The 25,827-nt window shown below is 50.6% G+C and overlaps 1 protein-coding gene and 1 pseudogene across 1 annotated transcript; one reads left to right on the top strand and one right to left on the bottom strand.

Moving 5' to 3' along the window:
• Window positions 1–1,023: 1,023 nt before the first annotated feature.
• On the bottom strand, window positions 1,024–23,942 carry TMEM191C (transmembrane protein 191C). The gene is made up of 12 exons (XM_039462516.2): window positions 23,630–23,942; window positions 20,844–20,961; window positions 3,214–3,370; window positions 2,808–2,931; window positions 2,616–2,666; window positions 2,389–2,466; window positions 2,076–2,132; window positions 1,918–1,977; window positions 1,738–1,802; window positions 1,589–1,661; window positions 1,433–1,473; window positions 1,024–1,350 (listed from the first exon to the last, which is right to left on the bottom strand). The coding sequence occupies exons 3-12, from the start codon at window positions 3,366–3,368 to the stop codon at window positions 1,146–1,148; spliced, it is 909 nt and encodes a 302-aa protein (XP_039318450.1). The 5' UTR covers window positions 3,369–3,370; window positions 20,844–20,961; window positions 23,630–23,942; the 3' UTR covers window positions 1,024–1,145.
• On the top strand, window positions 23,354–23,823 carry LOC101050082 (putative coiled-coil-helix-coiled-coil-helix domain-containing protein CHCHD2P9, mitochondrial; annotated as a pseudogene).
• Window positions 23,943–25,827: the final 1,885 nt, after the last annotated feature.

Raw genomic sequence — 25,827 nt, forward strand, 5'->3', positions numbered from 1 at the left:
CGGGTGGATCACAAGGTCAAGAGATCGAGACCATCCTGGTCAACATGGTGAAACCCCGTCTCTACTAAAAATACAAAAAAATTAGCTGGGCATGGCGGCACGTGCCTGTAATCCCAGCTACTCAGGAGGCTGAGGCAGGAGAATTGCCTGAACCCAGGAGGCAGAGGTTGTGGTGAGCCGAGATCGCGCCATTGCACTCCAGCCTGGGTAACAAGAGCGAAACTCCGTCTCAAAAAAAAAAAAAAAAAAAAAAAAAAAAATGCTTTAGGGTAGCCAGGCGTGGTGGCTCACGCCTGTAATCCCAGCACTTTGGGAGTCTGAGGCAGGTGGATCACAAGGTCAGGGGTTTGAGACCAGCCTGACCAACATGGTGAAACCCGGTCTCTACTTAAAAATACAAAAATTAGGCTGGCATGGTGGTGCACACCTGTAATCCTAGCTACTTGGGAGGCTGAGGCAGGAGAATTGTTGAAGCTGGGAGGCAGAGGTTGCCGTGAGCCGAGAGCACGTCATTGCACTCCAGCCTGGGCGACAGATCGAGACTCTGTCTCAAAAATAAATAAATAAAATGCTTTAAGGTGGTGTTTTGGGGAAGATGACAGTGATCAGCTGAGTTCATGGAGTAAGAATACCAGAATACAGAGTGGCTTCCCAAATAAACAGAAGGAAAGGAGATCACTAAAAACTCAGGATCAGCGTGTTATAAAATGGTAGAAATAATTTCAAATCACAATACTTGAAAAAGGCAGCTTGTCAAATTGGCAAAGTTTGGCCTGCACCACCACACCTGGCTAATTTTGTATTTTTAATAGAGACAGGGTTTCTCCATGTTGGTCAAATGCCATGTGCAAGTTTCTGGCAATATGGCAAATTAATGTATCTTGAAAAACTAAAAAATGCTGTTTACAGTACTGGGGAGGAGGAAACTTAAATCCATGAGCTGTAAGAAAGGAATCTTTGGAGGCTAAAAAAAGACCGTCAAGATCCTGCATGACATGGAAGAAGACAAATCCACGAGCCTCATCCCTTTGAGGAGTTTATCAGGCCACCTTGGTCTACACTCTCAGGAGAGGGGTGTACTAGAAATAAAGCCAGGTGCCCCAGAGTCCACCCGGAGACAGACGCGGGCGGCTGGGGCGCTGCGCTTAGGTGGGCAGCAGTCCGTTCGCGCGCAGCTCCAGCAGCGGGGACAGCGTGTAGCGCAGGCGGCGTAGTGTGGTCTCCGAAGTGAGGCTTCGGAGCCACGCGGAGACGGCGCCGGCGTCCAACAGCACCTTGCAGAGCAGCGACAGCCCCAGGAAGAAAAGCGGCAGCGTCAGGAGCACCTGCAGCGCGCCCAGTACACACCGCCTGCCGGACAGCAGATGGGTAGGTGGGCGGCGGCTCGGGCAGGGACAGGGGAGACCCCGGCCGCGCCCACCGCCGGGCTCACCTGATGGCCTGCGCGCGCGGGCCGCCGAACAGCCGCATCTCCTGCGGGGAGGCGGGGTGGGGGGGCAGGTTTCCAGAGGGCGGGGAAGGCGGTCCCAAAGAGGGAGAGGGTTGTCCTGCTCCAGCCCGCCCCGCCCGGACCAGCGCAGGCGCTCACTCGGTCCGCCCGGGCCACCTCCTCCATGAGCGACTTGGTGCTATACTGCACTCCGCAAAGCTGCCCGCCACACCTGCGGGGACGCATGCAGGTGGGAGCGCGGCCCGTCCCACATCACCCCGCCGCGCCCGCAGGCCCAACTCCCTTACGGTTCCTGGCCACTCTGCCAGGCGTCCAGCTCCTCCGCCGCCTCCATCACTTTCACCTGCACCTCCTGGAGCGGGTGAGAGTGCGGACTGAGGCCTGGGGGAGGCGTCCTGGCGGCGGGTTGAGAGACCTGCCGCCACAGGTCTTGGGGAGAAGAGGCGGAAGGCACCGTGGCGTCCGACCTGAAGGACTATGGTCTGCTCCTGGAATATGGCCCAGGCCTCCGCTCTCTGCAGCGCGCCCTGCGTGTGGACACCCGGATTAGACTCGGGGTGACACGCCCCTCCCACCCACACTCGAAAGCCGACCCTCCTCCGACAGAACCCGCTTCTGGCCGCACCTGCTGCAGCTTCTCCTCCTGCAAGGCGTACTTGGTCTCCGCCAGCCCCAGTTGATTCTTGAGAAAGACGAATGTCAGGAACCCCGGAGCCTGACACCCCGCTGCACCTCCGGGCCCCACCCCGAGGCGATCATGACCCCACCCACGTCCTCAGGCCTGAAGCAACGCCCCAGATTGCCATGGCCCCGCCCTTGTGCTCCGCCCACATCTCCGCCCCGCTTCAGGGCCTGCCATAAGGCGCACCCCGAGGTGGTCGCTGCCGGACTCATGCTGCTCCGCCCCTACTCAAGACCTCAGGACCCCGCCCAAGCACCTGCAGAGTCACCAATTGGGCTGCGATTTGCTGCTCCGTGTGCTTCTGGCTCTGCTGTTCCCCTCCGTAGTAGAAGAGCTAGGGGCGGGGCTTGTAAACAGGGTTTACCGGCCTTCTGGAGGAGCGGGTGTCGTGGGGGACAGGGACAGGGAGGCAACAAGGGCAGGGACCAGGGCAGGACTTCCAAGAGGAACCCAGAGACAAGCCATCCCATCTCCTGCACGTACCTGACTCGACAGCTCCTCCCACTGCTCCTGCAGCTGCCGATTGCGCTGCTCCTGCGGACAGGATCCTGGGGTGGTGCTGGCCTCTCCGCCGGTCCCAACCCACCCCACCCCACCCCACCCCCATCACCCCCGTCCCGCTGGCCCTGCCGCATCCCACCATGGTTCCGGCCCCATTCCTGGGTTCTTCCTTACCAAGTCCTCCTTGTGGCGCTGCGCCTCCTTCAGCCTTCTGCGCACCCGCTCCGCGCGCTCCCGCGCAGCCTCTCGCGCCTCCCCTGGCAGAGCCTGCGCTGTCTGGATTCGCCTGCGCAGCAGGCTGCAGAGGGAAACTGAAATTGGCGCTACAAGTCGGACTGGGTCGCTCAGGATCCCGCAGTCGCCGGGAAGGACCAGATGCAGCTCACGATCGGGGACCAGAAAGCCCTAGCAAAATCCTCCACCTGGATCCGCTGGGTGGATCGCCCGTTCCCAGGGCCCTAGAGCGGAGATGCGGGCCTGGGCAGATCAGCCTAGTACCCTGCGAAGCCCTTCGCAGCGCTGCCTGCGGGACCGACCCTAGGACACCCGCCCGCCCGCTAGAGCGGCGCTCCCCGCGCACCTGCGCTCGCACTCGCTTAGGTCCTGCAGGCGCTGGTTGAGGCTCTCGCTCTCGGCCTCGAGCCCGCGCATCAGCTTCTCTAGCTCCTGCTTCCGCAGGCGACCATCTCGGTTATCCTTCTGCAGCTGCAGCAGCAGCTCCTGAGTCTCGGCCATGCCTGTGGAGACCGTGCCTAAATGCCAGCCGCCTGGGGGACCCAGCCTACTGGCAGGCGTCACAACGGGCGGCGGGGGGCGCCAAGAGGGCTACGTCACAATGGGCGGCAGAGGGAGCCCGAGCGCAGCCCTATACCTGCCCCTGCTCACACTGGCCGGATCACACTTAGTTGAAAATGTGTCAAAGAGCCACAACTGGATCAATGAAAGGGTAATAAAATACTAATACTGGGGCTGGACGCAGTGGCTCACGTCTGTAATCCCAGCACTTTGGGAGGCCGAGGCAGGCGGATCAGGAGGTCAAAAGATCAAGACTATCCTAGCCAACATGGTGAAACCCCATCTCTACTAAAAACCCAAAAAGTAGTTGGGCGTGGTGGCGCGCGCCTGTAGTCCCAGCTACTCAGGAGGCTGAGGCAGGAGCATCGCTTGAACCCGGGAGGCAGAGATAGCAGTGAATTGAGATGGTGCCACTGTACCATCTCAGCAAGACTCTGTCTCAAAAAAAAAAAAAAATACTAATACCGAATGCAGGCAAGTTTGGTTCCCCCACATTGCGGATGGCACTTGCAAACTGATCGATCTCTTGTGGAAAAGATTATAAATAGACACTAGAATACATAAATATGTTCATATCTTTTGACCCAATTATCCCTCTCCTGGGAACTTATCCCAAGAAGGAAAAAATAATAATTTAAACACATTATGCCATTAAATGGTTCACTGAAGTGGTTACAGTAACCACAAAAAAGGAAACAATTGTAATGGTTGAAATCATGGGTTTGGTTATTCTGTGGCGTGCCTGTGCCTAGAGCTATGATGATGTCTAGTGAAAAAGTAGAAATTGATTTAGCATTTATGTTAAGGTAACTAAAATTATAAAAATACATGAGCAAGATCTGTAAAAGAAACAAGAGTTAGGAAAGAAACCCCTCTTCCTGTCTCTTTTCTCAAAGGAGGAAGTAAAAGTTGAGACACAGCAGGATTGAGGTCAGTGGTCTGGGGGTTAAAGATTAACCCCGCCCCCTTTAAGGCCTTAGATCTTAAGCGTGGGGGCTATATGGAGAAATGCCCTCTATTGTTCCCATTCCATCTTGCTCCAACTCCCATGCTTACTTCATCCATCACGACCCCCTCACATGTACTTTCTAAAACTGTAAACCCGTGCCGGGCGCGGTGGCTCACGCCTGTAATCCCAGCACTTTGGGAGGCCGAGGCAGGTGGATCACGAGGTCAACAGATCGAGACCATCCTGGTCAACATGGTGAAACCCCGTCTCTACTAAAAATACAAAAAATTAGCTGGGCATGGTGGCGCGTGCCTGTGATCCCAGCTACTCAGGAGGCTGAGGCAGGAGAATTGCCTGAACCCAGGAGGCGGAGGTTGCGGTGAGCCGAGATCGCGCCACTGCACTCCAGCCTGGGTAACAAGAGCGAAACTCCGTCTCAAAAAAAACAAATAAATAAAATAAACTGCCTTTGTCTAGTTACAATTATGGACTTGGATGCAAAAATCCAAAATAAATTATAAAATCTAAAGGGAAACAAAAAGAAAATTGATGGAAACCAAGCAGAGTTTATTCCAGGTATTGTTCAACATCAGAAAGTCAGTGTTGCCGGGCGCGGTGGCTCATGCCTGTAATCCCAGCACTTTGGGAGGCCGAGGCGGGTGGATCACGAGGTCAAGAGATCGAGACCATCCTGGTCAACATGGTGAAACCCCGTCTCTACTAAAATTACAAAAAATTAGCTGGGCATGGTGGTACATGCCTGTAATCCCAGCTACTCAGGATGCTGAGGCAGGAGAATTGCCTGAACCCAGGAGGTGGAGGTTGCGGTGAGCCGAGATAGCGCCATTGCACTCCAGCCTGGGTAACAAGAGTGAAACTCCACCTCAAAAAAGAAAAAAAAAGTCAGTGTTGTTCACCATATGGGCAAGCAGGGAAGAACTCTACCAACTCAGTGGGGCACTTCAATAGATGCAGAAAATATGATACAGTTGACCATCTATTGACAATTCTAAAAGCTCTTACAAAAGGGAGAGATGGGCCGGGTGTGGTGGCTCATGCCTGTAATCCAAGCACTTTGAAGGCCAAGGCGGGCAGATCACCTGAGGCTGGGAGTTCAAGACCAGCCTGACCAACATGGTGAAACCCCGTCTTAAAAAAAAAAGAAAGAAAGAAAGGGAGAGTGAGGCCGGGCATGGTGACTCACGCCTGTAATCCCAGCACTTTGGGAGGCCGAGGTGGGCAGATCACGAAAGTCAGGAGTTTGAGACCAGCCTGACCAACATGGTAAAACCCTGTCTCTACTAAAAATACAAAAAAAAAAAAAAAAAAATTAGCCAGGTGTGGTGGCGCCCACCTGTAATCCCAGCTACTCAGGAGGCTGAGGCAGAAGAATTGCTTGAACCCGGGAGGTGGAGGTTGTAGTGTGCCCAGATCAAACCACTGCACTCCAACCTGGGCGAAGAGTGAGACTCCGTTTCGGAAAAAAAAAAAAAAAAGGTAGGGGAGCGATAAAAGGACTCTCTAGCCTGATAAAGGCCAACGTAAACATTATAGCAAACTGGAAGTATTAGTAATGTATGCTGTTTTTCTCTCTTTCCTTTTTTTTAGAATCAGGTTCTTGCTGTCACCCTGCCTGGAGTGCAGTGGCACTATCAAAGCTCACTGCAGCCTCACACTTTAGGGCTCAAGCGATCCTACTGCCTCTCAGCCTTTTAAGAAGTAGAGGCCAGGCGCAGTGTCTCATGCCTGTAATCCCAGCACTTTGGGAGGCCAGGGCAGGCTGATCACAATGTCAGGAGCTCGAGACCAGCCTGGCAAACACAGTGAAACCCTCTCTCTACTAAAAATCCAAAAATCAGCTGAGCATGGTAGTAGGTGCCTATAATTCTAGCTAGTTTGGAGGCTGAGGCAGGAGAATTGCTTGAACCTGGGAGGTGGAGGCTGCAGTGAGTGGAGACCTTGCCATTGCACTCCAGCAGAGGGAGGCGCCATCTAAAAAAAAAAAAAAAAAAAAAAAAAAAGTAGTAGTAAGGGTCCAGGCACAGTGGCTCACGCCTGTAATCCCAGCACTTTGGGAGGCCAAGGTGCATGGATCGCCTGAGGTCAGGAGTTCAAGACCAGCCAGATCAACATAGTGAAACCCTGTCTCTACTAAAAATACAAAATTAGCTGAGTATGGTGGTGGCGTATGCTTGTAATCCCGGCTATTGGAGGCTGAGGCAGAAGAATCGCTTGAACCCAGGAGGCGGAGGTTGCAGTGAGCCAAGACTATCCCATTGCACTCCAGCCTGGACAACAGAGTGAAACTCTGTCTCAAAAAAAAAAAAAAAAATGTAGTAGGAAAGCTTGAAGAATCTGTATGACCAGTTGATTGTCTACCAACCTGGGTTTTGGTTTTTGTTTTGTTTTTTTAAAACACGGGGTTTCACCCTGTTAGTCAGGCAGGTCTTGAACTCCCGACCTCAGGTGATCCGCCCGCCTTGGCCTCCAAAGTGCTTGGATTACAGGCATGAGCCACTATGCCTGGCCTTGTTTTTTTTTTTTTTTTTTTTTTTTTCTTGGAGACAGAATCTCACTCCATCACCCAGGCTGGAGTGCAGTGGCATGATCTTGGCTCATTGCAATATCTGCCTCCCAGGTTCAACCGATTCTCCTGCCTCAGCCTCCCAAGTAGCTGAGACTACAGGCACCTGCTACCACACCTGGATAACTTTTGTATTTTTAGTAAAGACGGGGTTTCACCATGTTGGTCAGGCTGGTCTCGAACTCTTTACCTCAGGTGATCCACCTGCCTCGGCTTCCCAAAGTGCTGGGATTACAGGCGTGAGCCACTGCACCCAGCCACCTACCAACCTCTTAAAGCTGCTCACTCTCTCCCTTCTTGCTAATACAAGCTCCTTAGTTTATTTCTTTGCAAGAGTCTTGTTCTTCTGCGAAGCCGGGCCCATCCTCTCCTAGACCCAGGTGTAAAGCAGGACTGACCTAAACCAATCATGGATATCTTACTTCCCTTGTGGAATTCTGCTTCTGAAACACTAGGGAAACTTGGCTGGGGGCTTCTGGGAGGTTTTTTGTTTCTGCAGGAGACGACACTGGGAGCAACATTGTCTTTGTTGCCTACTGGGTTTGGAGAGGATGCCTCGAACTGCTCTAGTCACCTTATAACCATGAAGGACCTAAAAGAGCAAGTCAATATGCTGTATCTTGTGCGTCTCTTTAGGGAGCTGGGAGCTCCCACCTCTCATGGGCAAAATCTAGGACAAATGCTCATTCCTAAGGCAGCCAACAGCACATGGGAATAGAACCAAGAGCAAACTACAGGGCAAGGAGGATTTGAGATGGGCCCAGGACCACATGACAACTTGTGCTGAAAAAAGTGGCTCGTGATAAGAGGGGAAATAAAATTAGATGTTGCTGAGTGCAGTGGTACATGCCTGAAGTCCTAGATACTCAGGAGGTTAAAGCAGAAGGATCTCTTGAGGTCTGGAGTTCAAGTCCAGCCTGGGAAATATAGTGAGACCCCCATCTCTAAAATAATTTTTTAAAATTTTAAATTGACTAGGTGTGGTGGCTCACACCTATAATCCCAGCACTTTGGGAGGCCGAGGCAGGTGAATCATTTGAGGTCAGGAGTTCAAGACCAGCCTGGCCAACATGGCGAAACTCTGTCTCTACTAAAAAAGAAAAAAAATTAGCCAGGTATGGTGATGCACACCTGTAGTCCCAGCGACTCGAGTCTGAGGCACGAGAATCACTTGAACCCAGGAGGTGGAGGTTACAGTGAGCCAAGATCGTGCCACTGCATTTCAGCCTGGGCATCAGAGCAAGACTCTGTCTTAACAACAAAATGTCTTCATGCTGGGGGTTGCCCCATTAGACTCCTTTGCCCCCTCCCTCTGTGGTTTTTGTTCTTTCTCAAGGTGGCCCCAGGATTTCCCACATATTCCGTATTTTTTTTTAATTATTTATTTTGAGACAGAGTCTTGCTCTATTGCCCAGACTGGAGTTCAATGGTATGATCTCGGCTCACTGCAACCTCTGGCTCCCAGGTTCAAGCAATTCTCCTGCCTTAGCCTCCCGAGTAACTGGGATTACAGGTGCCTGCCACCACGCCTGGCTAATTTTTGTATTTTCAGTAGAGACTGGATTTCACCATGTTGGTTAGGCTGGTCTCGAACTCCTGACCTCAAATGATCCTCCTGCCTCAGCCTCCCAAAGTGCTGGCATTACAGGCATGAGCCACCACGCCCAGCCAGGCATTAACATTTATATAAACTAAATACACAGGGTGAGTACAGGGCGTTGGTAGGACGAGGAGGATGGGATCAGAATGGAGGAGGCATGGCCAGGCACAGTGGCTCATGCCTGTAATCCCAGCACTTCAGGAGGCCAAGGTGGGTGAATCCCCTGAGGTCAGGAGTTCGAGATCAGCCTAGCCAACATGGTTAAACCCCATCTTTTTATTTTATTTTATTTTATTTATTTATTTAATAAAAAGACAGGGTTTCACCATGTTGGTCAGGCTGGTCTTGAACTCCCAACCTCAGGTGATCCACCCGCCTTGGCCTCTAAAGTGCTTGGATTACAGGTGTGAGCCACCGCGCCCCGCCGGTGAAACCTCATCTCTTAAAAAAAAAAAAAAAAAAAAAAAAAGGGCCGGGCGCGGTGGCTCAAGCCTGTAATCCCAGCACTTTGGGAGGCCGAGGCGGGTGGATCACAAGGTCGAGAGATCGAGACCATCCTGGTCAACATGGTGAAACCCCGTCTCTACTAAAAATACAAAAAATTAGCTGGGCATGGTGGCACGTGCCTGTAATCCCAGCTACTCAGGAGGCCGAGACAGGAGAATTGCCTGAACCCAGGAGGCGGAGGTTGCGGTGAGCCGAGATCGCGCCATTGCACTCCAGCCTGGGTAACAAGAGTGAAACTCCGTCTCAAAAAAAAAAAAAAAAAAAAGAAAAAGAAAAGAATGGAGGAGACATGAGCACCCACCAGGGATAACAAGGGTCATGCATGCTATGCACCAGGAGAGGGCGCTCTGCAGACTAAAACTCTGCAGGTCGGAAGGATTGTTTAGGAAACCTGCTATATAACCAAGCACCGGATCCACTTTCACTGATGTTGAGAAACCCAAGCAAGGCTGAAGGTACTTTGGTTACCTATAGTGGACTCAAAACGACCATGAATTGTCTACAATTCTCGCCACCAGTAGGGGGAGCCTGTTCCCCCAGTTCAGGATCTTGCGCTGACAAACAGGATGATGCAAAAGAAGTCTTTATGGGCCTCCAGAACCTGAACCTCAGAGCCCTTGTAGCCCGTCTCACCCCGTTTTGTGTGTGTGTGTGTGTGTGTGTGTGTGTGTGTGTGTGTGTGTGTGTGTGTGTGACAGCCTGAACCTCCTGGGACCAAGCTGTCCCCTCAGCCTCCCGAGTAGCTGGGACTGACAGCAGCACCAACCAGCAGCAATGCCAGCAAACCCCACAGCCGCCAGCCAGCCCTGGGACGGCCGCAGCTGGACAAGAGCACCCAGGCAAGGTCTGAAGAAGCTTTCAAGCACAAGGCCTGTTACTCAGCAAAGAATTACTAGATGCGGCCAGGTGTGGTGGCTCACACCTGTAATCCTAGCATTTTGGGAGGCCGAGGTGGGTGGATCACCTGAGGTCAGGAGTTCAAGACCAGCCTGGCCATCATGCATCATGGTGAAACCCCATCTTAAAAAAAAAAAAAAAAATTACTGCTGGATGTTCATATTACTAGCAAAGGATTACCAGTGACTATATTGTACTCTATGAATGTGACACTATGCAGCAACCAGGTGACTGGGGAGGGGTGGCTTTACATAAGCTATTCTTGACATCTTGTGTTATAACTGGTCCCCTAGAGGTCAAAGGTGAGGTGGGGGAAAGGTGGGACAGGGACAGAACAGGGGGAGAGGGCCTGCTGCATTTCAGTGCCCACCTTACTATGCACACAACTTCTGTGAGTGTGTTCAATCCTTACACCTCAAAGGAGGTGCCACTGAAGCCTTCCATTTACACAGAGGAGGGACATGAGGGTGCATGTGTCCTGAAGCTCTACCGCCACCCCTGGATTCACACCGAAGGCTAGAAAGGTGCTATTCGCCAGTTCTGGGCCTGGGGAAAGCCACCTAAGATCTGCTGCTTCTCTACCAGATAAACCTTAGAACGGTCTTGTCAAATTCTCCCATACATATTGTTGGGATTTGATAGGAGTTGCAAAAAGAGCCTGTATGTATTAGGCCGGGCATGGTGGCTCAAGCCTGTAATCCCAGCACTTTGGGAGGCCGAGGTGGGTGGATCACGAGGTCAAGAGATCGAGACCATCCTGGTCAAGATGGTGAAACCCCGTCTCTACTCAAAATACAAAAAATTAGCTGGGCGTGGTGGCGCGTGCCTGTAATCCCAGCTACTCCGGAGGCTGAGGCAGGAGAACTGCCTGAACCCAGGAGGCAGAGGTTGTGGTGAGCCAAGATCATGCCATTGCACTCCAGCCTGGGTAACAAGAGCAAAATTCCGTCTCAAAAAAAAAAAAAAAAAAAAAGAGCCTGTATGTGAAGTGTATATATGAAAAGGGAAGAATGAAGAATGGGCTGGGCACAGAGGCTCACACCTGTAATCCCAGCACTTTGGGAGGCCAAGTTGGGAGGATCATTTGAGCCCAGGAGTTCCAGACCACCCTGGCAAAAAAGCAAGACCCCACTGCCAAAAATAAAATATTAAAAGCTTAAAAGGGAAGGCGGCCGGGCGTGGTGGCTCACGCCTGTAATCCAAGCACTTCAGAGGCCAAGTCAGGCGGATCACCTGAGGTCGGGAGTTCAAGAGGAGCCTGACCAACATGGTGAAACCCCATCTTAAAAAAAAATAAAGAAATAAAAGGGAAGAATAGACACTCTCCATCATTGGGTATCGGCCCCAGGAAAAGAGCATTCCTGTCCTATCCCACAAGTCTTGCCTCAGGCAAACATGTTGTTTTCAAATGGGCTTGGCACGTTTATCAAGGCTATGCCTATGTCACTTATTCCCTATTACCATTATGAAAAGGCTTTTTTGAAAATTTCATCTGGAGGCTGCACACAGTGGGTAATCCCAGCACTTTGGGAGGCTGAGACAAGTGAATCACTTGAGCTGAAGGGTTCAAGACCAGTCTGGGCAACATGGCAAAATCTCATCTCTACCCAAAATACAAAAATTAGCCAGGCACGGTGGCACGCACCTGTAGTCCCAGCTTCTCAGGAGGCTGAGGTGGAGGACTGCTGGAGTCCAGAGGCAGAGGCAGTGAGCCAAGATCTGTACTCCAGCCTGGGTGACAGAGTAGGTCTCAAAGAAAAAGAGAAAATTGCATTTGATGTGTACATAGTATAGGTTAAATTGAGTCCCCCCAAATTCATATCGGACTCCTAATTTTCAATACCTCAGAATGTGGCCTGCCTTGAAAAAATAGGGTCACTGCAGGTGTGATTAAGATGTGGTCTCAGCCGGGCGCGGTGGCTCAAGCCTGTAATCCCAGCACTTTGGGAGGCCGAGGCGGGTGGATCACGAGGTCAAAAGATCGAGACCATCCTGGTCAACATGGTGAAACCCTGTCTCTACTAAAAATACAAAAAATTAGCTGGGCATGGTGGCACGTGCCTGTAATCCCAGCTACTTAGGAGGCTGAGGCAGGAGAATTGCCTGAACCCAGGAGGCAGAGGTTGCGGTGAGCCGAGATCGTGCCATTGCACTCCAGCCTGGGTAACAAGAGCGAAACTCCGTCTCAAAAAAAAAAAAAAAAAAAAAAAAAGATGTGGTCTCAGTGGAGCAGGGTTCGAACCCACATCCAGTACAACTGATGTCCTTATAAAGGGGGAATCTGGCCACAGACATGCACACAGACCCTTGAGAAGAGCGCCGCGTGAAGACTAGAATTCCGTTCCAGAAGCCAAGGAGTGACCAGGGGCTATGCCAGGGGCCAGCCTGGGAGCCTCGCCCACAGTCTGCAGAGCAGCAGGGCCGCCACCGCCTCCACTGTGAGATGTGACCACCTGTGCTGCAGTGGCCCTGGGGAGCCAGTCCTCAGGGTCACACCCTCACAGCTGTCCGAAAGGGCCCCAGCTGCATTTACTGGGGCCTTCCCAGTGGGACCTCCTCTCCACGTTACACAGAGGATCAGCCTGGGCACATGGCTTTTGGTAGGAGGCCCTGACCACACCACAAACGTAGAGGGTGGCCTGTGTTGCTCAGGTTGGCATGGCCACGTGGCCTCAGCCTTGGTAGCGAGTCAGAAGCTTTACCCAGGGAGGCTCACAGTGAGGTGGGCAGCTCCACAGGACCCCATGCAGTGTGCTCCACAGGCCCGGGCTGTCTAGACGGGCAGTTTGCCTCTGGAATCTACATGCTCACTCCTTCCATGGCTCCGGCCCACACCCTCTTCTCCATGGCCTTGGGGCGTCACCACCATACCCCACTGGGGAAGCATCATGACCCTTTCCTTTTTGAAACAGGATCTGGCTGTGTCACCCAGGCTGCAGTGCAGTCATGCAATCACAGCTCACTGCAGCCTCTACCACCACCTGGACTCAAATGATCCTCCCACCTCAGCCTCCCATATAGTTGGGACTACAGGTGTAGTCAACACACCAGCTAATTTTTTTTTTTTTGAGACAGAATCTCACTCTCTTGCCAAGGCTGGAGTGCAGTGGTGAGATCTTGGCTCATGCAACCTCCGCCTTCCAGGTTCAAGCAGTTCTGCCTCAGCCTCCCCAGTAGCTGGGATTACAGGCATATGCCACCAAACCCAGCTAAGCTAATCTTTTTGCATATATTTTATATATATATATAATATATTTTATACATAATACACACACACACACACACACACACACACATATATATATATATATATATATTTTTTAGTAGAGGTTTCACCATATTGCCCAGGCTGGTCTCAAACTCCTGAGCTCAGGCAATCCATCTGCCTCCCAAAGTGCTGGGATTACAGGCATGAGCCACCATGCCCAGCCTCAATCACACCCAGCTAATTTTTTTTTTTTTTTGAGACGGAGTCTCAGTCTGTTGCCCAGTCTGGAGTGCAGTGGCGCAATCTTGGCTCACTGCAACGTTCGCCTCCGGCTAATTTTTTGTATTTTTAGAAGAGATGGGATTTCACTGTGTTGCCCAGGCTGGTAAAGAACTCCTGAGCTCAGGCAGTCCACTCGCCTTGGCCTCCCAAAGTGCTGGGATTACAGGCATGAGCCACTGCGCCCGGCCCACACTTAGCTAGTTTAAAAAAAACTTAGTAGGCTGGATGCGGTGACTCACATCTGTAATTCCAGCACTTTGGGAGGCTGAGGAATGCAGATCACCTGATGTCAGGAGTTTGAGACCAGCCTGGCCAACATGGTGAAAACCCAAAAACCCATCTCTACTAAAAATACAAAAATTAGAAAGGCTGGTGGCAGGTACCTGTAAATCCCAGCCACTAGAGAGGTTGGGCCAGGAGAATCACCCAGGAGCAGAAGTTGCAGTGAGCCAAGATTACACCATTGCATTCTAGCCTGGGCAACAAGAGTGAAACTCTGTATCAAAAAAAAAAAAAAAAAAAAATCAGGGTGCAGTGGCTCACACCTGTAATCCCAACACTTTGGGAGGCCAAGACAGGCAGATCACCTGAGGTCGGGAGTTCGAGACCAGCCTGGCCAACATGGAGAAGCCCCATCTCTACTAAAAATACAAAATTTGGGCCGGGTGCAGTGGCTCACGCCTGTAATCCCAGCACTTTGGGAGGCCGAGGCGGGTGGATCACGAGGTCAAGAGACCGAAGCCATCCTGGTCAACATGGTGAAACCCCGTCTCTACTAAAAATACAAAAAATTAGCTGGGCATGGTGGCACGTGCCAGTAATCCCAGCTACTCAGGAGGCTGAGGCAGGAGAATTGCTTGAACCCAGGAGGCGGAGGTTGCAGTGAGTCGAGATCGCGCCATTGCACTCCAGCCTGGGTAACAAGAGCGAAACTCCGTCTAAAAAAAAAAAAAAAAAAAATTAGCCAAGAATAGTGGCACATGTCTGTAATCCCAGCTACTCAGGAGGCTGAGGCAGGAGAACTGCCTGAACCTAGGAGGTGGAGGTTGCAGTGAGTCGAGATCACATTATAGCACTCCAGCCTGGGCAACAAGAGCAAAACTCCATCTCAAAAAAAAAAAAAATTTAGTAGAGAAAGAGCTTCACAGTGTTGCCCAGGCTGGTCTCAGACTCCTAGACGCAAGCAATCTGCCTGTCTCAGCCTCCCAAAGTGCTGGGATTACAGGCGTGAGCCACCGTGCCTGGCTGTAAGAAAGTATTTGATAAAAAGAATCAGGTAGCTTTAAGCAACAACAAAATACTAACTAAAGTAATAAAATCTGGGCAAGGCGTGGTGACTCATGCCTGAAATCTTTGGAGGCTGAGGCAGCCAGATTGCTTGAGCCCAGGAGTTTGAGACCAGCCTGAGCAAAATGGCAAAACCTCATGTCTACAAAAAAAAAAAAAAAAAAAAAAAAAAAAAAAAAAAAATGCTGGGCATGACGGTGTGCATCTGTAGTCCAAGCTTCTAGGGAGGCTAAAATGGGAGGATTACTGACCCCAGGAAGTCAAGGCTGCAGTGAGCTGTGATCATGCCACTATACTCCAGCCTGGGTGATAGAGTGAGACCCTGTCCCAAAAATAAAAATAAAATCTGGTTGGGCATGGTTGCTCACAACTGTAATCCCAACACTTTGGGAGTCTGAGGTAAAAGGATTGCTTGAGCCCAAGAATTCAAGACCAGCCCAGGCAATATAGTGAGATCTCTACAGAAAAATTTTTTAATTAGCCCAGGTGTGCATGCCTATAGTCCCAGTTACTCAGGATGCCAGGGCAGGAAGATTGCTTGAGCCCTGGAGTGTGAGGCTGCAGTGAGCTGTGATTATGCCGCTGCACTGCAGCATGACCCTGTCTTAAAAAGAAATAGGGGCCAGGCAGTGGCTCACGCCTGTAATCCCAACACTTCAGGAGGCCAAGAAGGGAGGACCATGAGGTCAGGAGTTCAAGACTAGCCTGTCTAACATAGTGAAACCCCATCTCTACCAAAAAATACAAACATTAGCCAGCCATGGTGGCGTGCGCCTGTAGTCCTAGCTACTTGGGAGATTGAGGCAGGAGAATCGCTTGACCCCGGGAGGCGGAGGTTGCAGTAAGCCGAGCATGATCTCAGTTCACTGCACTCCAACCTAAGCAACATAGTGAGACTCTGTCTCGAAAAAAAAAAAAGACAGACAGAAAGAAAGAAATAGTAATAATAGGGATGAGTGTGGTGGCTCACGCCTGTAATCCAAGCACTTTGGAGGCCAAGGTGGGCGGATCACCTGAGGTCGGGAGTTCAAGACCAGCCTGACCAACATGGTGAAACCCCGTCTTTATAAAAAAAAAAAAAAAAAAAGAGCCGGGCGTGGTGGCTCAAGCCTGTAATCCCAGCACTTTGGGAGGCCAAGGTGGGTGGATCACGAGGTCAAGAGATCGAGACCATCCTGGTCAACATGGTGAAACCCCGTCTCTACTAAAAATACAAAAAAATTAGCTGGGCATGGTGGCACGTGCCTGTAATCCCAGCTAACTCAGGAGGCTGAGGCAGGAGAATTGCCTGAACCCAGGAGGCAGAGGTTGCGGTGAGCCGAGATCGCGCCATTGCACTCCAGCCTGGGTAACAAGAGCGAAACTCTGTCTCAAAAAAAAAAAAAAAAAAAAAAAAAAGAAAGAAAGAAATAGTAATAATAATAATAAAATCCAAAATCCTTGCCCAGGGCAGTCAAAGTCCTCCAGCCACTGGGCTCTGGCAGCCTCCTGGCCCCCAGCCACTCTCCCACTACAGCCAAAGTGAACTGTGTTTTATTTACACATTTATTGATTTTTGTTTTAGCATAACTGGGGGTCAGCTGTCCCTGACTTGCCCACTGGCCACACTCAGCCGAGTGACCCTGGCCTCCTGGACACCATCCCCTCCAGGCTCACAGCCCTGTTCCTCTCCAGCTCGGCCCCCGCATGACTCCTGGTACCCGTCCTGCTCTTCTCCCGCTTTTTCACGTAGAAACCTTGATGCTGTCCTCACCTCCCCTCCCACCTCACACGCTTCCTCCAGCCTGTTCCCAAGACCTTGGAGCTCTTCCACTGCAAACTGTGGGCCCCTCTGCACGTTACTTCCTCAGGAGATGCCGTCCACCTCAGCCTGATTGCTACACAGAGCAAACGAGCTGATGTTTACGAATTGTCGGTGACTCACAAGTGCTCACTAAACAGCTTTTTTTTTAAGACGCAGTTTCGCTTGTTACCCAGGCCAGAGTGCAATAGCGGGATCTCAGCTCACCGCAACCTCCGCCTACTGGTTCAAGAAATTCTCCTGCCTCAGCCTCCCGAGTTAGCTGATATTACAGGCACCTGCCACCACACCGGGCTACTTATATATTTTTAGTAGAGATGGGGTTTCTCCATGTTGGCCAGGCTGGTCTCGAACCCCAGACCTCAGGTGATCTGCCTCCTTCAACCTCCCAAAGTGCTGGGATTACAGGGGTGGGCCACCACGCCCGGCCAATAGCTTTGAATAAAACGTGAACCTCCAAGTTCTGACCCCTACTTAACACCTCCAACCCCAGGGCTCTAGACTGCACCATTCTGAGAGCTTCTGAGGAGCCTGCCTGTCCCCATCCAGCAGCCAGTGGGGCCCCTCAGACCCTCAGATAAAACAAGCCCAAGTTCCCACGTGGCTCCTAACAGGACTGCTCCCGCCGCTGGGCAGTCTGCTGCCACAGCGCCTCTGCGCCCGCTTATTCCTCTGCCCGGCCCCTCCCTCACTTGCTATGGCCTCACCCCAATGCCAGTTTCTTGAGAAGCCTTCCCAGGCCATCCATCCCCAATAGCAACTGTGTCCCCACAGCACTCAGCACCACAAAGGATGCTTTTTTTTTTTTTTTTTGAGATAGGGTCTCACTCTGTCGTCCAGGCTGGAGTGCAGTAACGCAAGCAATCCCAGGCTCAAGCAATCCTCCCACCTCAGCCTCCTAGGTAGCTGGGAGGCTGAGCCTTTTGGCCTTTTAGAAGCACCATGGCCCATTCAGCATGTGATGGTGGAGTATTCACTCCCATCCATCTCACTATGCACGGATAGGAGTGAGGAAAATCACACATCTTAGGTGCCATTTGGTTGGTTCCAAGCAGCGTTTTCTGGTCTCATTCTGTTACTGGTTATTACCATCACTATTTATCTGCCTGTCTTTCCCAAGCATTCTAGGATCCAAGAGCTCACAGACCACAGCTTGTGCACTGTTCCCTCCATGACAAGCCCAGAGCTCAGAACACCACACACTCAAATGCTCCCACACCTGAATGAATGGCCAGCCTGTCTCCACATCAGAGACATGTAGAATTAGCCAAGTGTGGTGGCACACGACTGTTGTCCCAGGTACTTGTCCAGGGCAAAGGCCACTGCTGGTTGGGGCTGGGACTCAAATGCTCTGGGCTCCTGTCAACTGACCTGAAGGTGCTGCAGCCTGCTGATCGAGAATCACAGGACGGCCTGAGCAGTGGCCTGATCTCACAGCAGGGACCTTGCAGGAGGTGACTCATTGTTACCTTGGCCAGAAACAGAAGCTGAAAGTGAATAGGCAAAATCCCAAATCCCAAAATTGCTGGAGAGTTTTTTTGGTTTTTTTTTGAGATGGAGTCTCACTCTGTCACCCAGGCTAGAGTGTAGTGGTGTGATCTCAACTCACTGCAACTTCCACCACCTGGGTTCAAATGATTCTCCTGACTGTCTCCCGAGTAGCTGGGACTACAGGAACCTACCAGTATGCCCGGCTAATTGTCTATATTTTAAGTGGAGATGGGGTTTCACCACGTTGGCCAGGCTGGTTTTGAACTCCTGACCTCAAGTGATCTCCCATCTCGGCCTCCCAAAGTGTTGGGATTACAGGTGTGAGCCACCATGCCTGGACATGGGGGCTGATATTTTCTTAAATCCACTGGTCAGGAGCATTAGGAGAGGCCACCCAGCTCAGAACGTATCTGGGCACAGTGACAGGGGAACTTTCCTCAGCTATCTGCCCAGGGCAGGGCTCTCAGTAGCTCCAGCCACACTGAGAAAGACACCCGGGCCCTGATGGTGGCCCAGCCTCCTACACTGCCACCAAGGCCCTCCAGGCTTCATGTTTGGTCTCTGCAGCACAGAGGCAAGCCTTGGCATGGGAAAGGGCACAGCCTGGCCCTGCAGGGAGAGGTCTCAGCTGCTGCACCCCAGCCAGCTCTGGCCTCCTCCTAGGAAGCCTGTAGCACTGCCTGCTTTCCCCCACCCTGGTCCCTATGCAGACCCTTGGTGACTTCTCCCTGGATTCAGCATGGGGTCCGTGCAGCTTCCTGGTCTGTGGGGTGCTTCCTGCTACCTCCCAGTTGGCTCTTTCCACCCCAGCCTGGAGCTGTGGAAAGCCTTTCCCAAGGCCAGCCCATGCTGCATGGGTGGACGGAATGAATGGGGCCCAGGCCAGGGGGCTGCAAGACCAAGTCTCGGCCACCCAGGCCTAGAGCTTACACGTGTCCACACACTCATGCGATTCTGGAAAGTGATCAGTGTGGATGCTGCACATTACCTCATAGCTCTGTGGAGGTGGGGGCAGCATCCTGCCATTGGCAAAAGTAACATTTTACAGCACAACACCAGGGACCTTTAATGACTCGCTCTGATTTTAACCAGGTCATTTTGACAAAAAGCCATTCACAAGCTTCCGTCTACATTTGCTGTGCGACTTAGTGAATTTCCTGTAGAAAGTCCTATGGGAGGCCAGGCATGGTGGCTCATGCCTGTAATCTCAGCACTTTGGGAGACCAAATGGGCAGATCACCTGAAGTCAGGAGTTCGAATTCAGCCTGGCTAACATGAGGCGGGAGAATTGCTGGAGTGCAGTGGCACCATCTCAGCTCACTGCAAGCTCTGCCTCCCGCGTTCAAGTGAGTGTCCTGCCTCACCCTCGAGTAGCTGGGACTTGTTTAATACATGCTTCATGGCTGGGCACAGTGTGGCGTGCTACCACATCCAGCTTATTTTTGCATTTTCTTTTCTTTTCTTTTTTTTTTTTTTTAAAGATGGGGTTTCACCATGTTGGTCAGGCTGGTCTTGAACTCCCAACCTCAGGTGATCCACCCACCTTGGCTTCCAAAGTGCTTGGATTACAGGCATGAGCCACTATACCCAGCCTCTTTTTTTTTCTTTTTTTTCTTTTTTTGTTTGAGAAGGAGTCTCACTCTTATTGCCCAGGCTGGAATGCAATGGTGCAATCTTGGTTCATCACAACCTCTGCCTCCTGGGTTCAAGTGATTCTCCTGCCTCAGCCTCCCGAGTAGCTGGGATTACAGGCGCCTGCTACCACGCCCCGCTAATTTTTTGTATTTTTAGTAGAGACGGGATTTCACTGTGTTGGTCAGGCTAGTCTCGAACTCCTGACCTCAGGTGATCCCTCCTGCCTCTGCCTCCCAAAGTGCTGGGATTACAGGCATGAGCCACCGTGCCTGGGCAACGAAGCATGTATTAAACAGATAAGACACATTACTAAGGAAATGCTGTTGCCTACAACTCCAAACCTGGTGTGGGTCTGTAACCCCAGAAGTACCCCCTAACCTAGCCCTGACTTAAGTTCAGGTGCAATATAGTACTTCACCTTCCTTTTTTTCCTTATGTAGAGGTTTTCTCAAGACTCCAGGGTAAAAAAGCACTGACTTGGCTTAACAAGGTGCCTGTCTTGGCCCCTCTCTGTTAGAAGCACCATGGCCTACTCAGCACGTGATGGTGCAGTATTCACTCCCGTCCATCTCACTATGCAAGGATAGGAGTGAGGAAAAGCACACATCTTAGGTGCCATTTGGTTGGTTCCAAGCAGCGTTTTCGGGTCTCATTCTTTTTTTTTTTTTGAGGCGGAGTTTCGCTCTTGTTACCCAGGCTGGAGTGCAATGGCGTGATCTTGGCTCACCGCAACCTCTACCTCCTGGGTTCAGGCAATTCTCCTGCCTCAGCCTCCTGAGTAGCTGGGATTACAGGCACACGCCACCATGCCCAGCTAATTTTTAGTATTTTTAGTAGAGACGGGGTTTCACCATGTTGACCAGGATGGTCTCGATCTCTCGACCTCGTGATCCACCCGCCTCGGCCTCCCCAAGTGCTGGGATTACAGGCTTGAGCCACCGCGCCCGGCCCGGGTCTCATTCTTAAATAGGAACAAGCTGTCAACACCACCCAACACTTGGAAAAGCCTTTAAAATTATTGAAAAATATAAAATTAGGTAAGGCGTAGTGGCTCCTGCCTATAATCCCAGCACTTTGGGAGGCCACCGCAGGTGGATCACTTGAGGTCAGGAATTCAAGACCAGCCTGACCAATGTGGTGAAACCCCGTCTCTACTAAAAACACAAAAACTTACCTGGGTATGGTGGCAAGCACTTGTAATCCCAGTGACTCAGGAGGCTGAGGCAGAAGAATCGCCTGAACTTCAGAGGCGGAGGTTGCAATGAGCTGAGATCGTGCCACTGCACTCCAGGCTGGGTGATAGAGTGAAACTCTGTCTCAAATATATGTGTAATCAAACTGAAAAGGGGATCTAAAAGGAACTACTATATATATAATATAAGAAACAAGATGTCAAAAATCAGTATTCCTTAGAAATAGATTACATTTATTACAAAAGAGAATGAAATGAAAATCAAGAAACAGACAAAAGGATTCTTAGGAATTAAAAGTGATAGCTGAGCTACTTTATTATTATTATTATTGAGACAGAATCTCACTCTGTTGCCCAGGCGGGATTGCAGTAGCATGATCTCTGCTCACTGCAACCTCACCTCCTGGATTCAAGCGATTCTCCCACCTCGGCCTCCTGAGTAGCTGGCACTACAGGCGCATGCTACCGTGCCTGGCTAATGTTTTGTATTTTTAGTAAAGACGGAGTTTCAACATGATAGCCAGGATGGTCTCGATCTCCTGATTTCATGATCTGCCCACCTCAGCCTCCCAAAGTGCTGGGATTACAAGCATGAGCCACTGCACCACGCGTTGTTTTTTTTTTTTTTTTTAGACAGAGTTTCGCTCTCGTTACCCAGGCTGGAGTACAATGGCGCAATCTCGGCTCACCGCAACCTCCACCTCCTGGGTTCAAGCAATTCTCCTGCCTCACCCTCCTGAGTAGCTGGGATTACAGGCACACGCCACCATGCCCAGCTAATTTTTTGTATTTTTAGTAGAGACAGGGTTTCACCATGTTGACCAGGATGGTCTCGATCTCTTGACCTAGTGATCCACCTGCCTCGGCCTCCCAAACTGCTGGGATTACAGGCTTGAGCCACCGCACGCGGCCCCTTTTTTTTTTTTTTTTTTTGAGATAGAGTTTTGCTCTTGTTGCCTAGGCTGGAATGCAATGGCGCAATCTCGGCTCAGTGCAACCTCTACCTCCAGGGTTCAAGCGATTCTCCTGCCTCAGCCTCCTGAGTAGCTCGGATTACAGGCATGGGCCACCACGCCCGGCTAATTTTGTACTTTTAGTAGAGACAGGGTTTCTCCATGTTGGTCAGGCTAGTCTCGAACTCCTGACCTCAGGCAATCTGGCTACCTCGGCCTCCCAAAGTGCTGGGATTACAGGTGTGAGCCACCATGCCCAGCATTACTATTTTTTGAGACAGAGTCTAACTCTTTCTTGGCCCACAGCAACCTCCACCTCCCAGGCTCAAGTAACCCTCCCACCTCAGCCTCCTGAGCAGCGGGTTCTACAAGAATGCACCATCAAGCCCAGCTAATATGTTTTGTATTTTTTTGGGTAGAGACAGGGTTTGCCATGTTGCCCAGGCTGGTCCCAAACTCCTGGGCTCAAGCAATCGACCTCCCTCAGACTCCCAATGTGCTGGGATTTCAGGTGTGAGCTACTATTCACAACTAAGCTACTTTAAAAATCAGTAGGCCTTTACTGAAGGGAATGAGTCTCTGGAGTGAAATCTATACATCAAGTGCCTAGCACAGTGAATGGGCAAACCATGTAAAATAAAGGTTCCTCAATACGTCTAGGGAGGAAATCAGGGCACATGCAAAAGGAATTAGATTTCTCATCACATTAGAAATTCTACCTTAGGCCGGGCACAGTGGCTCAAGCCTGTAATCCCAGCACTTTGGGAGGCCGAGGCGGGTGGATCACAAGGTCAAGAGATCGAGACCATCCTGATCAACATGGTGAAACCCCGTCTCTACTAAAAATACAAAAAATTCGCTGGGCATGGTGGCGCGTGCCTGTAATCCCAGCTACTCAGGAGGTTGAGGCGGGAGAATTGCCTGAACCCAGGAAGTGGAGTTTGTGGTGAGCCGAGATAGCGCCATTGCACTCCAGCCTGGGTAACAAGAGTGAAACTCCATCTCAAAAAATAATAATAATAATAATAATAAAGAAATTCTACCGACCGGGCACGGTGGCTCAAGCCTGTAATCTCAGCACTTTGGGAGGCCAAGGCGGGTGGATCATGAGGTCAAGAGATCGAGACCATCCCAGTCAACACGGTGAAACCCTGTCTCTACTAAAAATACAAAACATTAGCTGGGCATGGTGGTGTGTGCCTGTAATCCCAGCTACTCAGGAGGCTGAGGCAGGAGAATTGCCTGAACCCAGGAGGTGGAGGTTGCAGTGAGCCGAGATTGCGCCATTGCACTCCAGCCTGAGTAACAAGAGTGAAACTCTGTCTCAAAAAAAAGAAATTCTATCTTAGAACACCTTAAGGTGTGGCCATTGGAGCAACACCTTAAAAATTCAGTGGTAAAAGGATATCCAAACTACAATTCTAAACCCAGCCAAATTATCAATTTCGTACAGTCTACAAGCATTTTCAAACTTCAAAGTCTTAAAAATCCTACATCTGGTTGTTGCATGTCTAAAGACCGAGCCACCCTGTAGCTAGGATGCCGTGTGGAAGCTGAAGCCACACCTCCCGCATGGCTCCTCTGGCCAGCCGGGCCCCTCAGATGAGAACTGTGCCCAGGCCAGCACCAGCACCCTCCTCTGCAGTTGGCTCTCCTGCTGCTGCGCCCCAGCAGCCAGGTCTGCAGGCCCAGATGGCAACCACTGCAGCTGGCGTGGCAGTGGGCTCTGCTGGGGGGCACACACTGGGCCACGCCATTACTAGGGGCTTCAATGGAAGAAGTAATCCTGAGCCTGCCAGGCCTGACATCACTTACCGAGAGCCTCAGGGAACCCAGCGGGCACAGCAGCAGCAGCCTTGCTTCTGTGAGATCAAATAGTTTTTGGAGTGTTCCCAGAACCAGAGTGACATCAAGCTCTGTGAGGGTTTCAGTGAGGAGCTGAAACAGTGCCGACTTGCAAACAGATTGGCCTAATCAAGAAGTTCAACCTGGAGAAATGGAAAACGAGCTCTCATAACCAAGTTAATTTAATATAAAAATGTAATTAATAATGACAGTATAAAGTGCAGCCACCAGTTAAACCTCTCCTGTCACTCCTAGCTTCCTTGCTTCAGAATTGAAATGGAAGGGGGTGTTCCTACTCTGTAGAATTTGGAGCTGGTCAAATGTTTGTGTGGCCTCCTTAAACTAGCTGTTACGATTTTATTCTTTGTGAGTTAATTAGAATAAAGTGATTTTCATAAAAAAAAAAAAAAAAAAAAAAAATCCTACTTCCCCGCTGGGCACGGTGGCTCATGCCTGTAATCCCAGTACTTTGGGAGGCCAAGGCAGGCAGATCACCTGAGATCAGGAGTTTGAGACCAGCCAGGCCAACATGGAGAAACCCCGCCTCTAGTAAAAATACAAAAAATTAGCCGGGCATGGTGGCACATGCCTGTAATCCCGGCTACTCAGGAGGCTGAGGCAGGAGAATCACTTGAACCCAGGAGGCGGAGGTTGCAGTGAGCTGAGATCAAGCCATTGCACTCCAGCTTGGGCAACAAGAGTGAAACTCTGTCTTAAAAAACAAAACAAAACAAAAAAAAAAATTCTTGAATTAATTGCTTTAATTTTCCAGGGCAAAAAAAGAAAAAAGAAAAAAAAAAAAAAAAAAAAAAACAATCCTACTTCCCATGTGCTCTTTCTTGGGATGGCACCAGAGGAACTATACCACCAAAGCAAGCATGCAATTCAAGAAAGAGGATAAATGAGCTCCACAGACAGAGCTGCTAATGAAGGACAAAGGCAGGAAGAACCCTAGCCCACATCTGTGCCAACTCCAGGATGTCTCCTGCAGTGTTTGGGGCGGGTGGGGGGGATGGAGGGTGCACGGTGTGAAATAACAGAACAGATAGTGTCCCATTGTGCAGAAAAATGTACTGGAGCTGTTTCAGAGTTAAAGAGGGAAGGAAGATAGAGACTATGCAATCAAAAAAATCAAATAATTATTAACTTTAAGAAAAACAAGAGGCCAGGCAAAGTAGCTCACACCTGTAATCCCAGCACTTTAGGAGGCCAAGGTGGGCATATCACTTGAGGCCAGGAGTTCAGGACCAGGCTGGGCAACATGGTGAAACACCCTCTCTACTAAAAATACAACAACGACAAAATTAGCTGTGTATGGTGGCGTGTAGCTGTAGTCCCAGTTACTCAGGAGGCTGAGGTGTCAGAATCGCCTGAAGCTGGAAAGTGGAGGTTGCAGTGAGCTGAGATGGCACCACTGCACTCTAGCCTAGGTAAGAGAACAAAACTCTGTCTCAAAAAAAAAAAAAAAAAAGGGAAAAGGAAAAAGATACACAAGAAATTGGCCAGTAGCTCATGCTGGTAATGTCAAAACTTTGGGAGGTCGCCGGGTGCGGTGGCTCAAGCCTGTAATCCCAGCACTTTGGGAGGCCGAGGCAGGCGGATCACGAGGTCAAGAGATCGAGACCATCCCGGTCAACATGGTGAAACCCCGTCTCTACTAAAAAAAAAAAAAAAAAAAAAAAAAAAATACAAAAAATTAGCAGGGCATTGTGGCGTGTGCCTGTAATCCCAGCTACTCAGGAGGCTGAGGCAGGAGAATTGCCTGAACCCAGGAGGCGGAGGTTGCGGTGAGGCGAGATGGCACCATTGCACTCCAGCCTGGATAACAAGAACGAAACTCCATCTCAGAAAAAAAAAAAAAAAAAAACTTTGGGAGACCAAGATGGTTGGATCACTTGAGCCCTGGAGTTCAAGGTCAGCCTGGGCAATACAATGAAACCCCATCTCTACAAAAATTTAAAAAATTAGCCAGGTGTGATGGTTTACACCTGTAGTCCCAGCTACTTGCTGGGCACACTCCAGTCTGGTCTTGAACTCCTGACCAGAGTTCAAGACCACGCATGAGCCAAACAGCCCCACTGATGGCTACTTTTGCACTATGACAGAAGGCTGAGTAGTCACAACAGAGCTGGTATGACCTGCAGAGCCTGAAATATTTACTATCTGGC

This window comes from Saimiri boliviensis, chromosome 21, assembly GCF_048565385.1.
Source record: "Saimiri boliviensis isolate mSaiBol1 chromosome 21, mSaiBol1.pri, whole genome shotgun sequence".
In the NCBI taxonomy this organism is placed as follows: domain Eukaryota; kingdom Metazoa; phylum Chordata; class Mammalia; order Primates; family Cebidae; genus Saimiri; species Saimiri boliviensis.